Below are 17698 nucleotides of genomic sequence, written 5' to 3'. Positions count from 1 at the left end.
CATTGAGAAGAATAATCCAAATTATAGTTACCAGATGTTAGGGTCCACCTTGGGGGTCAGCGCTCAAGAAAAAGGTCTAGGTGTCATCGTGGACAATATGCTGAAACCTTCCGTCCAATGTGCGGCAGCAACCCAAAAAAGCATACAAGATGATAGGAATTATTAGAAAAGGGATGGTAAACAAGATTAGGAATGTTATAATGTCTCTGTATTGCACAATGATGCAACCTTAACTTGGAGTATTGCATTCAATTCTGGTCTCCATATCTCAAAAAAGATAGAACAGCACTAGAAAAGGTTGAAAAAAAGAGCGACCATGATGATAAAGGGGATGGAGCGCCTCTCGTATGAAGAAACACTAAAGAGGTTAGGGCTCTTCAGCTTGGAAAAGAGACGGCTGAGGGGATATTTGATTGAAGTCTACAAAATCCCGAGTGATGTAGAATGGGTACAAATGGATCGATTTTTTACTGCATCAAGATTTACAAAGACTAGGGGACATTTGATGAAGTTAGAGTAATACTTTTAAAACCATTTGGAGGAAATATTTTTTCACTCAGAGAATAGTTAAGCTCTGTAACACGTTGCCAGATGATGTGGTAAGAGCAGTTAATGTAGCTGGTTTTAAAAAGGGTTTGGACAAGTTCCTGGAGGAAAAGTCCATAGTCTGCTATCGAGACAGACATGGATGAAGCCACTGCTTGTCCTGGATTGGTGGCATGGAATAATGCTACCTTTTGGGTTTTTACCAGGTACTTGTAACTTGGATTGGCCTCAGTGAAGAAAGGATACTGGGCTAGATGAAGCATTGGTCTTATCCAGTAAGGCTATTCTTATGTTCTTATGATGTTGTAGAGAAAGGTTTTGGTGGTCTGTTGGATATGTGAAGAGAGAGAGAGAGAGAGATAAGTCAAAGATTACCCCAAGGTTAAAAGACAATGAGACAGGGATGATGAGGACGTTCTCCACAGAAGGACAGATAAGGATCTCAGTCTTTGACATATTTAATTTTAGATGGTGGTGAGATATCTAGGTAGTAATGTCAGTCAGACAGGCTGACAGCCGGACCTGAATGTCTGCAGAGATTTCAGGTGTAGAGAGATATATCTGTGATGACTCACAGATATAGAGGTGATACTAGAACCCATGTGAAGAGATCAGAGCACCAAAGAAAGACATTTAGACATAAAAAAGAAGTATACTGACAGATAGCTGGATGGTGGTGGAGGAGGATCTACCAGAGCATACAGTAAAACCATGAGATAATAGAGCCCTGAAACCCAAGCAAGGACAATGTATCGATGAATAGGTGTGATTTACCATGTCAAAAGCTGCAGATAGATCGAGGAGGATGGAGCAGAGACCTCTGGATTTGGACTGAAGCAGATCATTGAAGACTTTCGTACGGGCAGTTTCTATAGAATGAAGAAGGCGAAAGCACGATTGAAGTGGGTCAAGGATAGCTCAAGAAGAGAGAAAGTCAAGACAACTAAACTATGGTGAACACCACATTCAAGTAGCCTGGATAAGAAGGCAATAGCTGGAAGGGCAGGTGGGGGTCCAGTGAGGACTTTTTGAGGAGTGGCATAATGGTGGCATGTTTGAAGGTGTTGGGTACAACTGCAGTAAAGAGTGACAGGTTGAGGATATGGTAGATAGAAAAATGACAGTGGGAGAGATAGTGGTAAGTAGATGGGTGGGAATGAGATCAGAGAGTTTGATGAGTTTGGAGGAAGAAGGAAAATGTGCGGTTTCCTCCTCAATGACTTCAGGAAAGGAAGAAAAGGTGCTGAGGGCTGGGGGGGGGGGTTATTAGAGCAGACTGGGGAAGGTAGATTGGTTGAGAACTCCAAAATTAATTTTGTGTACCTTGTCACAGAAGAACTCAGCCATAGTTTGGGGGAAGATTTGCAGAGGGGTTGAAGGTGGGGGGAACTTGAGTAAGAAGTTCAGTGTGGCAAAGAGGCAATAAATGTTAGAGCCAAGAGAGTCAGATGGGTGTAGTAGTCTTCTTTGACTAGTGAGATAGCAGACTGGAAGGTCAGGAGGAATCTGAAGTGACTGAAGCCAGAGACGTTCAGCAGACCTGGCACAGGAACGCAATTAGCAGATTTTAGAGTTTAGCCAGGGCTGGAGTTTGGCACGCTTTACAAAGCGTGGTGTGGGGGATTGAAGGTATTTAGAACAGAGGAGAGGGTGGTGTTATAATATATTTAGTTATTTTATTTTAGGTATTTATATACTACCTATGTGTAGCACAGTGTTTGAGAAGAGGAGCAAGACAACAGAGGAAGGGTGGAGGTTGATGGCCAGAAGAATCCTAAATGGTCTGAATTGGGGAGGGGGTGCAGTAATGGGTTGTGAAAGTTTTCAGATGATGGTCAGAGAGGGGAAGGACTGAGGTGGAGAAATTTGTGATAGAGCAGTTGGAGAAGAAGACAAGATCAAGGTAGTGGTCATTTTGGTGGGTTAGGGTGGTGGTACACAACTGAAGATCAAATGTGGATGTTAGGGCTAGAAACCTAGAGCGTAAGAGTCAGAGGGGTTGTTAGCATGAATACTGAAATCATCAGAATGAGAGAGAACATAAGAACATAAGAAACACCTTCACCGGATCAGACCTTGGTCCATCTAGTCCGGCGAACCGCACACACGGAGGCCCAGTTAGGTGCTCCCTGTTGGAGACTCAGATTTCCCTTATCCCTCGATATGATTTGCACGGAGGTGTGCATCCAACTTGCGCTTAAAACCCCAAACAGTAGTCTCTGTCACAACCTCCTCCAGAAGAGCATTCCAAGCGTCCACCACTCTCTGTGCGAAACAGAACTTCCTGACATTTGTCCTGAACCTGCTGCCACTCAGCTTCAGGCTATGACCTCTTGTCCGTGTCACATCTGAAAAAGTCAGTAGTTCTGCTTCCTGGCCTATTTTGTCAAATCCTTTTAATATTTTAAAAGTTTCAATCATATCCCCTCGCAGTCTTCTCTTTTCGAGAGTGAACAGTCCCAGTTTTCCGAGGCATTCTTTGTAGCTCAAATTCTCCATACCTTTGACTAGTTTCGTGGCTCGCCTCTGCACCCTCTACAGTAGGGTTATATCTTTCTTGAGGTATGGAGACCAGTGTTGGACACAGTATTCTAGGTGTGGTCTGACCATTGTTTTGTAAAGTGGCATTATGACATCCTCCGATCTACTCGTGATCCCCTTCTTAATCATGCCCAACATCCTGTTTGCTTTTTTAGCCGCCGACGCACATTGAGCCGATGGCTTTAGGGTCCTGTCTATCAGTACCCCCAAGTCCCTTTCTTGTTCGCATTTTCCTAATGTCATACCCAATATCCTGTATTCATGTTCCTTGTTTTTCTTACCCAGATGCATCACCTTGCATTTGCCTAAGTTAAAGTTCATCTGCCATTTTTTTGCCCACTTCTCCAGCTGGTTCAGGTCCCTCTGAAGATCCTCGCAGTCCCTTTGAGAGCCAACCGCCCGACATAGTTTTGTATCATCTGCAAACTTGATTATATTGCTTGTTGTTTGCTCCTCCATGTCATTTATAAAAACATTGAACAAGATGGGCCCAAGAACTGAACCCTGGGGCACGCCGCTAGTCACTTTCTCCCAGTCTGAGAATTTCCCATTTATGCTCATTCTGTTGTCAAGCCAATTGCCGATCCATCTGTGTACGTCACCTCCTATTCCATGACAGTAGTTTCCTCATAAGCCTTGTGTGCGGGACCTTGTCAAACGCTTTCTGAAAGTCCAAGTAAATTATGTCCACTGGATCTCCATTGTCAATTTGATTATTCACCTTCTCAAAGAACTGAAGTAAATTTGTCAAACATGATTTCCCTTTCCTGAAGCCGTGTTGACTAGCTCTTATTAGGTTGTGATTTTCCAGGTGTTTCACAATGGTATCTTTAATTAGTGCTTCAACCATCTTCCCAGGAACTGATGTGAGACTCACAGGTCTGTAGTTACCTGGTTCTCCTCTTGATCCTTTTTTGAAATTTGGGATGACATTTGCTATCTTCCAGTCATCTGGTATTTGCCCGGTTCTAATTGACATGTTGGCTAAGGTTTGTAATAGTTCTCCAATTTCTACCTTAAGCTCCTTTAATACTCTCGGGTGAATTCCATCCGGTCAAGAGGATTTGTCACTTTTTATTTTGTGAATCTGAAAGTATATCATATCCAGCTCCACATTTACTGTTGCGAGACTTTCCTCTATGTCCCTGTTTCTGGTATTATTGTAGTGTCCTCAATAGTGAAGACAGAGGCAAAGAACAAATTTAACCTATTAGCAATCTGTTTATCTTCTTTAATGCATGAGTCAAAGTAAGTGAGGAAGGTAGAAAGGGACTTATCAAGAGTTCAGCAAATGGCAGCTACGTATAGGGGCAGAGAAGCAAATAAACAGATGGAGTGAACTTATAGAAAGAATAACTGTGAGACTGAGGTGGAAGAAGAGGTTGAAATCTACAAGAGTGTGAGAGTAGCATCCCAACATCACCTCCATGACCAACCTGGCGAGAACAGGTAGTCTCCATGACACAAGGCGGCAGCAGAAGTAGAGTCATCAGAGCAGATCCAGGATGATCAGCCCACCAGAACTGAATTGATTTCTCTCTTTCTTTCTTGGGCTCTGTGTTTAAGTGATCACATGACAATGTGATTAAAAAGAACATCACTGCTTTAAATTGCTTCTTTTTCTTTTACAGATTTATTTTCACTCGTACCTAAACCCTGCAGCCATCCTGTGATACTGACATAACCATGCCTATCATCAGTGAACCCTCCTGGTAAACCTTCCTATGCGTCCCCTTGCCCTCATGCTGTAAGACTAGCCCATAGCGAGTCTCCTCCCAGAGTTCCTCTATCCTCTGTCATCACTATGGCTACTGTACACCTCTTCCTCCTAATACTGACTTTCCCCTACCTCTCCCTTCACCCCAATCCACTAACTCCTCAACACTACACCATTCAATTTTTGAATCCATTATCTCACCCTCCCTTTTGTCCATTACACTCTTCTCAGCCCTAAAGCTTCAACATCACCTTCCTCTCATTCAGCCATCCTTACTCTCCCTGTGTGCATCTCACCTGCAATGTAGCAGCCTCCCTCCCAAACAATGCCTCTCCCATGCTCACCCGTATCTTCTTGCTCTTTCTTTTGCTCTCTGCTCGGGATATCGACCCCAACCCTGATCTTCCCAACCAACTCCCACCCTACTCATACAGGTCATACCACAATGTTACTTATCTTATATCTGTTCTTCTTCTCCCCCCCACCCTCTTCCCTTCTCTATGTGCCCTGTGAAATCCCTACTCTGTCTTAAACAAGCTTGCCTACATCCATGATCTCTTCATCTCTTGATCTCTCCATCTGCTTGCACTAACTGAGACATGGATTTGCTCTGATGACTCTACTTCTGCTGCTGCCCTGTGTCATGGAGGCTACCTGTTCTCCCATAACGCATCACCCAATTGGTTGTGGAGGTGGTGTTGGGCTGTTAGATGGAACTCCACCCGTGACAGAAGTGTGGCAGTTTCCCATGACACCTGCACACTTATTGTCCCTCCTTGAAGATTTCACACAAGCAACTACTTTCACATTATTGGAGAGTACTCATACTGCCCTGGTCCACATGACTGAATGAAAGGCCTCCAGAGTAAGATGTATTGCCTGAGTCTCCAACCTGTTGATTGACCATAAGGCTTCTTCAAGGAACCAGTGCTCTTATGCCACCTGACCTAAACAATGCATCCACTAGCAGCTCTGACTGGCATCTGTAATCACTAGTGTCCATGAAGGTATCTCCAAACTCATGCCCCGTTGCAGGGATATTGAATCTAACCACCATCAAAGACTGCTTCTCGCTCCCTCATTCTGACCCTACAGGGGAAGATGTATATCTAGATGGTGCTGAGGGGACCGCCAGGACAACAATGTGCACTGCAGAGGACATGTTCACCCTGGCCCACTGCACCATTTCCAGTGAGGCCACCATGAACCCCAGAACTTCCAGGTAATCCTTGGCCTGAGGAACTGTAGAAACCAAGAGATCATGAATTTATGCCTGAAGCTTATCGATTCTGTCCAGTGGTAGATACATTCTGCCCACCTGTGTCAAAACAAACTCCAAGATAAACAAGGCTCTAGGATTGAACAAGATGACTCTTGGCCGAGATCACCACCCAACCTAGATGTTGCAAAAACTTGACGACTCTATAAGTGACTTTCTCACTCTCCTAAAAGGACTTTGCCCAAATTAACCAATTGTCAAGATAGATATGGACCAAAATTCCTTCCTCCCATAATGCTGACACTGCCACTACTACCATAAATTTGGAGAAAGTCCGAGGAGCTGTAGCCAGTCCAAACAGAAGAGTGCAAAATTGAAAGTGCTGCCCTAAGATAGCAAAACATAGAAAACACTAATGGGTCTTTCTGATTGGAATGTGCAAGTTAGTTTCTCTGAGGTCCATGTCATTACAATCATTATGGAAATTTCCATGTGAAAACTGAGGACTTTCAAAGATCTTTTGGCTCACTTGAGGTCTAAGATAGGACAGAAGGTGCCCTCTCTTTTGGACACCACAAAGTATATGGAATAACTGCCCAGATAGGATCCACTTCTTGTATCTGCCATATACATTGCAAGGTGTCCCTGATCACCTCTGCTTTCCCTGCAAAGGAAGTTTGAACTCCAAGGGGCAGCCTTTCCAAATGACCTTCAGAACCCACCAGTCCAAAGTGACTTGGGTTCACTTCTGGTAAAACTCTGCGAGCTCTCCCCCTAACTCAATCAGAGATATCACCACACCATCTTCACTGAGAACCACAACCCTGGCCAGATGAGAAAAAAGAAGAGTTGCAGCCTCCTCGACCACTGCCTTGAAAGACCTGGGACCAATGAAAGAAATGGCTATGTTCAACTCTCCTGGCCTGCCTGGCTGGTACAGATGGGCTACCTCTAGCAGAAGACCTCCTATGCAAGCCATTGGGATTGTCTTCCAAGAAATTGGGAACCTTAGTGTCACCTACACCCTTTACTAGTTTGCCTAACTCTTGCCCGAAGAGCATTGAACCTCAAAATAGAAAAGAACAGAGCTTTGATTTGGAGACTACATTTGCTGCCCACCCACAAAGCCAAAGGGCCCTGTGGGCTGCAACCACCAAGGACATATTCTTAGCCAAAGCTCACAAGAGATCATACATGGCATCCACTAAAATTGAAGAATCCATTTCAAGCTTCACTACTTCAGCCGTGATCATGGATAGGATAGGAATGAGGACCATCCAGAATCCACTTAGCCTATTAAAATCAAGCCCTGGCTATGAGACCCCCACAGGAAGCTTGCAGAGCCAGCACGGAAAGATCAAAACTACACTTCAACAATATCTCCATCGTACGGTCCTAGGAATTCCTAAGGACAATTCCAATATCCACTGGAATTGTAGGTTTTTTTTAGTTACTGTCGTGTCCACAGTAAGTAGTCTAAAAGGAGTCCCTATCCTTCTGCGGACTGGGATAAAGCTTAACCATTGCCCTGGCCACCTAGCATGGACTGTCCAGACAATTCAATTCCATATGAATCATTTCCCTGAGATCCTCATTCATGGAGAAGGACTTGGACGGCTTCCAGATGACCTTAACCAAAGGATTCACTTTATTAAGAACATAAAAACATAAGAATTACCACTGCTGGGTCAGACCAGTGGTCCATCGTGCCCAGCAGTCCGCTCACGCGGCAGCCCTTAGGTCAAAGACCAGTGCCCTAATTGAGACTAGCCTTACCTGCGTACATTCTGATTCAGCAGGAACTTGTCTAACTTTGTCTTGAATCCCAAGATGGTGTTTTCCCCTATAACAGCCTCCGCTGAGCATTCCAGTTTTTTACCACTCTCTTGGTGAAGAAGAACTTCCTTATGTTTGTACAGAATCTATCCCCTTTTAACTTTAGAGTGCCCTCTCGTTCTCTCTACCTTGGAGAAGGTGAACAACCTGTCTTTATCTACTAAGTCTATTCCCTGATTATCTTGAATGTTTCGATCATGTCCCCTCTCAGTCTCCTCTTTTCAAGGGAGAAGAGGCCCAGTTTCTCTAATCTCTTACTGTACGGCAACTCCTCCAGCCCCTTAACCATTTTAGTCGCTCTTCTCTGGACTCTTTCGAATAGTACTGTGTCCTTCTTCATGTATGGTGACCAGTGTTGAACACAGTATTCCAGGTGAGGGCATATCTCTCCCGGTCATGTCCTGGGAAGGTTACTTCTTGCCAAAATTGAGCACAGACTATACTTGAGCTATTAATTCAGCCAACCTGTCTCTATAAAGATTCCAGACCCCTGAGGAAGAATCAGGAGTAAGACCTTCATGAAAATGTAGGTGAAGACCTCTATGAGACCCCAAAAAGTTATATTTTGAAGAGAGACATTGAATATTGAATTCTAGTTTCTGAACAATTATATCTTTCCCTGTCAGCAAGAAACAATATGCTCTGTAAGAGATTCATCTTTGCCCCAAAAAACTGGCAAGCATCTGCTGACTATTACAACATTGGTTATCTGCTGACGGTAGCAGCCTTGGATATTTTAGGACTTTCCAGAAGACGACGAACCCAAAACAAGAACAAGATAAGCCCAGGCACCATTACAGCAAAACAAGATGTCCTACCAAAGTTATCTAAACTGCTATTGGCTGGCCCAGAACTTCCTCTCCGAATTCCTCTCAGAATTGACGTCGGAGGTGAAGGCTTGTGGGTCCGGCGCTTGTATGCGCCTGGCTTGGCTTGGGGAGGCAGGAAAAACAAGATTGCAAAGGCAACGCAATCGACTCGCGTTGTCTTTACGATCTACTGGTCGATCGCAATCGACCATTTGGGCACCCCTGGTTTAAACAAGCTGGAGCTGCTGGCTGAAATAAAATGGAACTTAAGGTTCCTGTGTCAAACACAGTAGCCAAGGCACAGCAGTCCTCCCACACCAGGGAGAGAGAGAGGGGAAGGGACCCAACTGCCCAGGTTCAACACCTCTGTGGTACTTGTGACCTTCGTGGACCAATACCCCAGCTAGCAGGCTCAGACCTAGAGAACAGCTGGTACACAAGTCTCTCTCTTTTTTTTTTTAATCAATTTTAGCAATTACCAAATCAACAAGGCCGCTCTACAACAACAACAACAATGTACTGTCCCCTTGCAGGTTTTACCAGACTCAGACACAGATTGCCCAGGCTGCATGTCCACCATCTACTGGAGACTGAGAATACTGGCTCCTTGAAAACTGCACAGAACAGATATACTAGACAAAGTTTAGATGTTCTCAATCTCCATCTTCTGGTAGGCATGCATAACCCAACCATTTCAATCTGGACTGGTCTGAAATGGCCAACAAAGAATAAGAACAATTAAATTGATTCAGGGGTCCTTTTACTAATGTAGCAAAAATGGAGTAATGCAGGATGTGTTCAGGTGTCCTGTGGTAAATTTGCAAACTTTGCATACTATGTGCTAAAAATCTTTTTGAGGGAGCATGTCAGGAACAGAGAGTGGGTATTCCTATGCCAACTAGTTAGCACATCTATGTTACCACAGATTAGCTGTTTAGCACATGGATATTACAGAAGTCCTTACTGCATACAAACCAAACAATTGTAAGTGATCCTGAGGTAATTTTGAATAACGGTTATGCGCTAATGGCAACATTAGGGCATGGCTTTTAATGCAGAAAATTAGAAAATCGTGGTTTTTACGGTTGTGGTTAAATGCCCTTGGCACACAGAAAAGACTCATGAAAGGGCATGCTAAGAGTTTGTGGTTTGGTTTTGTTTTTTTTTTAAATGATAGCTTAGTAAAGCACCCCTTAGACACCTGTCTAAAGAAGATCTGACAGAAGAAGATCTTGAAGAGGATTTCCAATGGGAGATATCAGTTTTCAGATCTACCATGTGGTGAGGTACATTACCAAACTGTCTTAAAATGAATGAGCGTAAACAAGTAGATGCCACTATATTACTATCATCAAAGCCACAGAATACTACAAGTCTTAGGAAATTACCAGCCTTCTCAGACTTCTCCTTTTGCTCACGGAGCTCATCACACTGCACACTCATTTGCTTGATCCGGCTGCAGAGCTGTGAAATTTCCTCCTCTTTCATTTCCAAGGTTTCATGCATCTGTCGTTTAGTCTCTGCTATTACCATACCCTGCATATATGAAAGAGAGAGAGAAAAAAATCATGAAGTAAACCTATAGAGAAGAAAACAAAAGTCTTTTGCATAATTACAAGCAAATGAAACAATAAAACAATGAAACAACAAAAAGGCCACTACAAAGATTTAAAAAATGGTTAGTTGAAGATGACAGGCATAAAAATAAAGGAACAGGAACTTTGAAGGAAGAATGTAAAGTAGAGACTCCAGAACTCAGAAACATTTAGTGATACAGGAACTAAATGATATTTCCAGAAATTGGTAATGCTTCCTCTGGTGTGAACACATTAAGATATTTAATTTACAAACACTTGGTATGTTTTAGGAACTAATTTTTGGATTATTCTAGAACAGTTTTTATACATTCTTGTGAATTCTAGTGAATAAAGCCAACCAGCTTATTATCTCCCAGAGTGTTAAGCACAGTTACTTACCGTAACAGGTGTTATCCAGGGACAGCAGGCAGATATTCTTGACTGATGGGTGACGGCACCGACGGAGCCCCGGTACGGACACTTTTAGAGTGATTGCACTCTAAGAACTTGGAAAGTTCTGGTAGGCCGCACCGCGCACGCGCGAGTGCCTTCCCGCCCGACAGAGGCGCGCGGTCCCCAGTTATGATAAGCCAGCTAAGAAGCCAACCCGGGGAGGTGGGAGGGACGCAAGAATATCTGCCTGCTGTCCCTGGATAACACCTGTTACGGTAAGTAACTGTGCTTTATCCCAGGACAAGCAGGCAGCTATTCTTGACTGATGGGTGACCTCCAAGCTAACAAAAAAGAGGGATGGAGGGAAGGTTGGCCATTAGGAAAACAAATTTTGCAAAACAGATTGGCCGAAGTGTCCATCCCGTCTGGAAAATACGTCCAGACAATAATGAGATGTAAAAGTATGAACTGAGGACCAAGTGGCAGCCTTGCAGATTTCCTCAATGGGCGTGGACCGGAGGAAAGCTACAGACGCTGCCATAGCTCGGACTTTATGGGCTGTGACAGAACCTTCCAGTGTCAGTCCGGTCTGAGCATAACAGAATGAAATGCACGCTGCCAGCCAATTGGACAACGTACGTTTAGAAACAGGACGTCCCAATTTATTCGGATCAAAGGACAGAAAGAGTTGAGGAGCTGATCTGTGGGGCTTAGTACGCTGAAGATAGTAAGCGAGAGCCCTCTTGCAGTCCAAAGTATGCAGAGCCTGTTCCCCAGAATGAGAATGAGGTTTTGGAAAGAAGACAGGCAGAACAATAGATTGGTTGAGATGGAAGTCGGAGACAACCATAGGGAGAAACTTTGGATGTGTACGCAGGACCACCTTGTCATGATGAAAGACCGTAAAAGGTGGATCTGCAACCAGTGCATGTAGCTCACTGACCCTCCTGGCAGAGGTAAGGGCGATGAGGAAAAGTACCTTCCAAGTGAGAAACTTGAAAGTGGTAGTAGCTAAAGGTTCAAATGGAGGTTTCATTAAGATGGAAAGAACCACATTAAGATCCCAGATAACAGGAGGGGCTTTAAGAGGTGGTTTAAGATTGAAAAGACCCCGCATGAACCTGGACACCAGGGGATGAGCTGAGAGGAGCTTTCCATGGACTGGCTCATGAAACGCCGCAATAGCACTTAAGTGGACTCTGACAGAAGAAGACTTGAGGCCAGAGTCAGACAAAGAAAGGAGATAATCCAATAAAGTTTCCACTGCAAGGGAAGTGGGATTATGTTGATGGAGGAAGCACCAGGAAGAGAAACGTGTCCACTTCTGATGGTAACATTGCAGAGTGGCAGGTTTCCTGGAGGCATCCAGAATTGAACGAACAGGCTGAGATAAAAGTGTATCATGAGAAGTCAGCCCGAGAGATACCAAGCTGTCAGGTGCAGAGACTGGAGGTTGGGATGCAGAAGGGTCCCCTGCTGTTGTGTAAGCAGAGAAGGAAACAGAGGAAGAAGAAAAGGCTCCCTGGAACTGAGTTGAAGTAGAAGGGAGAACCAATGTTGCCTGGGCCACCGTGGAGCAATCAGAATCATGGTGGCTCGCTCTCTCTTGAGCTTGAACAAGGTTCTCAGCATGAGAGGCAGAGGAGGGAAAGCATACAGAAACAGATTGGACCAGTCGAGGAGAAATGCATCCGCTGCCAGACGGTGAGGAGTGTAGAGTCTGGAGCAGAAGAGGGGCAGCTGGTGATTGAGAGGGGCTGCAAAGAGGTCTATCTGAGGAGTGCCCCACTGAGTGAAGATGGACTGTAGAGTGAGAGGATCGAGTGTCCACTCGTGAGGCTGGAGAACTCTGCTGAGCTTGTCCGCCAAACAATTCTGTTTTCCCTGAATGTAGATAGCTTTCAGGAATAGATGGTGATTTATGGCCCAAGTCCAGATCTTCTGGGCTTCCTGGCACAAGAGGCGAGAGCCCGTCCCACCTTGTTTGTTGATGTAGTACATCGCCACCTGATTGTCTGTGCACAGCAAGAGAACTTGAGGAAAGAGGAGATGTTGGAAGGCCTTGAGGGCATAAAACATCGCTCTGAGTTCCAGGAAATTGATTTGATGTTTCTTTTCCTGGGGTGTCCAAAGTCCCTGAGTTTGGAACTCGTTCAAATGAGCCCCCCAGGCATAAGGGGAGGCGTCGGTGGTGATAACCAGTTGATGGGGAGGTAGATGGAATAGAAGACCTCTGGATAGATTTGAGGATATCAACCACCATTGTAGAGACTGACGAAGAGATGATGTTACAGATATGTGTTGTGAGCAGGGATCCATCGCTTGGGACCACTGGTTGGCTAGGGTCCATTGAGGGGTGCGTAGGTGAAGACGTGCAAAAGGGGTGACATGAACTGTAGACGCCATGTGACCCAAGAGAACCATCATGCGCTTGGCAGAGATGGACGTCTGCAGAAGTACCTGTTGACATAGAAATTGAAGCATGAGAAGACGGTTGGAGGGTAGGAACGCTCTCATTAGGACTGTGTCTAAGACTGCTCCAATGAATTGAAGTCTCTGAGAGGGAATGAGATGAGATTTGGGTAGATTGATCTCGAATCCCAGCAAACGGAGAAATAGAATGGTCTGGTTGGTGGCCGTGAGAACTGTCTGAGGTGCATTGGCCTTGATCAACCAATCGTCCAGATAAGGAAACACCTGAAGGTGGTGGGTACGAAGAAAAGCAGCCACTACAATCAGGCATTTGGTGAACACTCTTGGAGAGGAGGCAAGACCGAAGGGCAGAACCTTGTACTGGTAGTGACAACGATTGATCATGAAGCGGAGATACTTCCTGGATGCTAGATCGATCGGTATGTGAGTGTATGCTTCTTTGAGATCGAGGGAGCATAGCCAGTCGCCTTGATTGAGAAGGGGGTAAAGAGTGGCCAGAGACAACATTTTGAATTTCTCTTTGACCAAGCATTTGTTGAGGTCCCGAAGATCTAGAATAGGTCTGAGATCTCCTGTTTTTTTGGGGACTAGGAAATAACGTGAGTAGAAACCCTGCCCCTTTTGATCTAGAGGAACTTCCTCTATGGCGTTCAGAAGGAGGAGGGATTGAACTTCCTGAAGAAGGAGGGAGGACTGAGGAGAATTCAAAGCAGACTCTTTTGGAATACTTTGGCCCGGAAGAGTCTGAAAGTTGAGAGAGTAGCCGTGGCGGATGATGTTGAGGACCCACTGGTCCGAGGTGATGGATTCCCAACGGCTGATGAAGAGAGTAAGGCGTCCTCCTATGGGCTGTGGAAGATGGGTAGCAGGATGGAGACTGGCTATGTCCTGGAGAACTAAGTCAAAAGGGTTGAGTGGATTTTTGTGAAGGGGGAGGCTTCACCTGTTGTTGCTGCTGTGCTGGTCTAGCAGCTGGCCTCTGTTGTTGTCGCTGACGTCTGGGTTGTTGCTGGGCTTGTGGCAAAGGACGAGCAACAAATCGACGTTGGTAGGCCGACTGTTGGCGAAAAGGCCTGGAAGGTGGGGTTTTCTTTTTGGTTTTGAGGAGAGTATCCCACCTAGTTTCATGTGCCGACAACTTTTGAGTGGTGGAGACCATGGATTCTCCAAACAGCTCATCCCCCAGGCACGGTGTATTAGCTAGTCGATCTTGATGATTGACATCTAGTTCTGACACTCTGAGCCACGCCAGTCGACGCATAGCCACCGACATAGCTGTAGCCCGAGAGGTCAGCTCAAAGGTGTCATATATCGACCTGACCATGAACTTTCTAAGCTGCAACAGTGACGAAGTAGTGTGGCGAAAAGCAGATTTTTTACGGTCAGGGAGGTACTTCTCAAAAGTAGTGAGATCTTGAACTAGATGTTTAAGATAAAAGGAGAAGTGGAATGCATAATTCCCTGACCTGTTGGCTAACATGGCATTTTGGTATAGCCGTTTGCCAAATTTGTCCATGGCCTTTCCCTCTCTGCCAGGAGGGACTGAGGCGTACACACTAGCTCCCGTGGATTTTTTTAGAGTGGATTCAACCAATAGGGACTCATGTGGGAGCTGTGGTTTGTCAAACCCAGGAATTGGGATGACTTTGTATAAGGAGTCCAATTTGCGAGGTGCTCCAGGAATAGTCAAGGGTGTCTCCAAATTCTTGTAAAAGGTTTCTCTCAATGGATTCTACAATGGATTCAATTCACGCTCACAGAAGGCACATTCCCTGCTGACCTCAGCGAAATCGTCATCACCCCAATCCAAAAAGACCCAAAAGCACCACAAAACCACCCATCTAACTTTAGACCTATAGCCTCAATTCCGCTATATGTCAAAATTATAGAAGGCCTAGTAGCCAAACTCCTCACCGATTACATAGATGACCACAACCTACTCCACCCCATGCAATCAGGCTTCAGAACAAACTTCAGTACAGAGACACTACTAGGCTCCCTTATGGATACCGTCAGACAACACCTTAGTACAGGGGAAAAAATGCTTCTCATACAACTGGACCTAACTGCGGCATTCGACTTAGTGGACCACAACATCCTTCTACAGATCTTAGACGCAATAGGCATCTCAGATAAAGCATACTCTTGGTTTGAAGGATTCCTAAAACTCAGAACCTACAGTGTAAAATCAAACAAAGAAAAGTCAGAATCCTGGTCAAACCCCTGCGGCGTACCACAAGGATCTCCACTATCCCCTACCCTCTTCAATCTCTACACTGCTTCTCTAGGAACGCATCTGGACAATCTGGGCATAACCACCTATAGTTATGCTGATGACATCACCATCCTCATCCCATACGATCATTCTAAACCTACCATGACAGACAAACTTCACCAAACACTTGAAACAGTCACAACCTGGATGAAAAATCACAAACTTAAACTCAACCAAGACAAAACCAAATTCATCCTCCTCGAAAATGACAAGGTCCAAACCACAACCAACTTAGATATAAACGCAATCAAATATCCCATCCAAACCACCATAAAACTACTTGGCATGACCATAGACAGATGCTGCACTATGCAACCGCAAATAAATAAAACAATTCAGAAATCATTCGCAATCATGAGAAATCTGAGACAAGTCCGAAAATTCTTTGAAAGAACACAATTCCAACTTATAGTACAATCCCTAATACTAGGTATATTGGACTACTGCAACATCCTCTTCCTTCCTTGCCCTGCAACTACGATAAGACAACTCCAAACAATCCAAAATACAGCTCTGAGACTCATCTACTCATTGAAAAAACATGACCACATCACTGAAGCCTTCATCAACTCACATTGGCTTCCAATCCAAGAAAGAATCCAATTCAAATTCTACTGCATATTATTTAAAACCCTACACGGAGACAGCCCATCATACTTGAACAATCGCCTCATCCAAGCACCCACTACCAGACACAGAAAAACGCACTCCCCATTCATACCCCCCCAATCAAGGAAGTAAAAAGAACAAAACTACACGACGGCCTCCTAGCCACTCAAGCCGCAAGGCTGGACAACCAGATCTCCAACCTTCTGATGACCACCCCAGACTATAGGACGTTCAGAAAAGAAATAAAAACCACACTTTTCAAGAAATTCCTGAAGCAGCAATAACACCACGACCTCTTAGTAACTCTAAAACTGACATATGATCTACCCATTACTGCACTAATAATAACAAAAGAACCTCCACTATGACCACCTATTAACTCTTTTACAAACCACCTCACCCTCAACAACCCGCTAAATGTTTATAAGATCTACAACTTACCTCTCTAGCTAATCATTGTAACTCTGTTTTTTGTAAATTAACCTTTTGTAATCCGCCTTGAACCGCAAGGTAATGGCGGAATAGAAATCCCTAATGTAATGTAATGTAATATCATGGAGAGGTAGCTTGAGATATTCCCTTGGAGGTTGGTCAAAATCCAGTGCTTCAAGAAAAGCTTTGGATTTTTTCGACTCAGCCTCCAAGGGGATAGAGAGAGAGTCACACATCTCTTTTAAAAAGGATGAGAATGAAGTTACATCTGGTCTAGAGGATGGATCTAAAGTAGAAGGATCCTCATCACCAGATGAACATTCCCCTTCAGAGAGCATAGGGTCCTCTGAATCACCCCACAGATCAGGATCTCGAATTTGAAAACTGCGTCGAGATTCCGGAGTGGAGGGATCTAGGTGTCGGGACTTGCGTACCGATTTTCCTGATCTCATAGAGACGGTACCGGGAGATTGCCGTTGCACCGGTGCCGCCGTTTGAACAGCCTGATGCTGAGCAGTCGACTCCGGTGCTAGGACTGGCATGGAAGTAGACTGTGTCGGTGCCGACAAAGAGGAAGCCGAGAGCATGGGCTGTGGAACTATCGGCACCGATGGCTCAGACCGGACCGGTACCGGAAGGTTCGGTACCAGTAGTGCAGGAAGGAGTTGCTTTAACTTAGTCTCCAATTGCACTTGTAAGACGGCAGCAATGCGCTCGTCTAAAGAAGGCACCGGTACCGCTTTTCTCTTCTGCGGTACCTTGGGTGCCGCTCTACACTCCGAAGAGGAACCCGATGTCGAGGGGCTTACCTCTATCGGTGCGGAGCGCTTCCGTGGGCGCCTCGCGGTCGGCAGGATTGGGCTCTCTGCTACTTTGACCGGAGGACGCTCCAGCGGGGAAGGCTTCTTAGCCGGCTTACCTGACTGGTGCGACGCCGACGCGGTATCGCGCAGCGTCGACGAGACGGGTGCCGACTGTGTCGGAGTCGAAGTAGGGACCGGTGCCGCCGTGTCCGACATGTCGGTACCGAATAATAACCGTTGCTGAATTTGACGGTTTTTAAGGGTTCTTTTCTGGAGAGTGGCACAGCGTGTGCAGGTGGATGCCCGATGGTCAGGTCCGAGGCACTGCAAACACCAGTTGTGCGGGTCAGAGTTAGAAATAGGCCTCGCGCACCGCTGGCACTTTTTAAAGCCGGGTTGGGGGGGCATGAACGTAAACACGGCTTCTGCCAAATCGAAGGCCGAGGCCTCGATGGTGGCAGCAGGCCCCGCCGGGCAAAACGAAAAAAATAAGAAGAAAAACCAAAAT

The 17698-nt window shown here is 45.3% G+C and overlaps 1 protein-coding gene across 6 annotated transcripts in view; it reads right to left on the bottom strand.

The window, feature by feature from the left end:
• The window catches only part of GOLGA4 (golgin A4), a 318629-nt gene that overhangs the window by 147261 nt on the left and 153670 nt on the right, over positions 1 to 17698 (bottom strand). For all 6 annotated transcript variants that reach the window (XM_033930559.1, XM_033930558.1, XM_033930557.1 and 3 more), the window contains exon 11: positions 10057 to 10204. In XM_033930559.1, coding sequence (XP_033786450.1) covers positions 10057 to 10204 — 148 coding nt within the window. The remainder of the gene's footprint in view (positions 1 to 10056; positions 10205 to 17698) is intronic.

The sequence above is a fragment of the Geotrypetes seraphini genome, chromosome 2, assembly GCF_902459505.1.
Source record: "Geotrypetes seraphini chromosome 2, aGeoSer1.1, whole genome shotgun sequence".
Classification (NCBI taxonomy): domain Eukaryota; kingdom Metazoa; phylum Chordata; class Amphibia; order Gymnophiona; family Dermophiidae; genus Geotrypetes; species Geotrypetes seraphini.
Note: the sequence above shows the minus strand (reverse complement) of the source record. Positions and strands in the feature narration are given on the sequence as shown.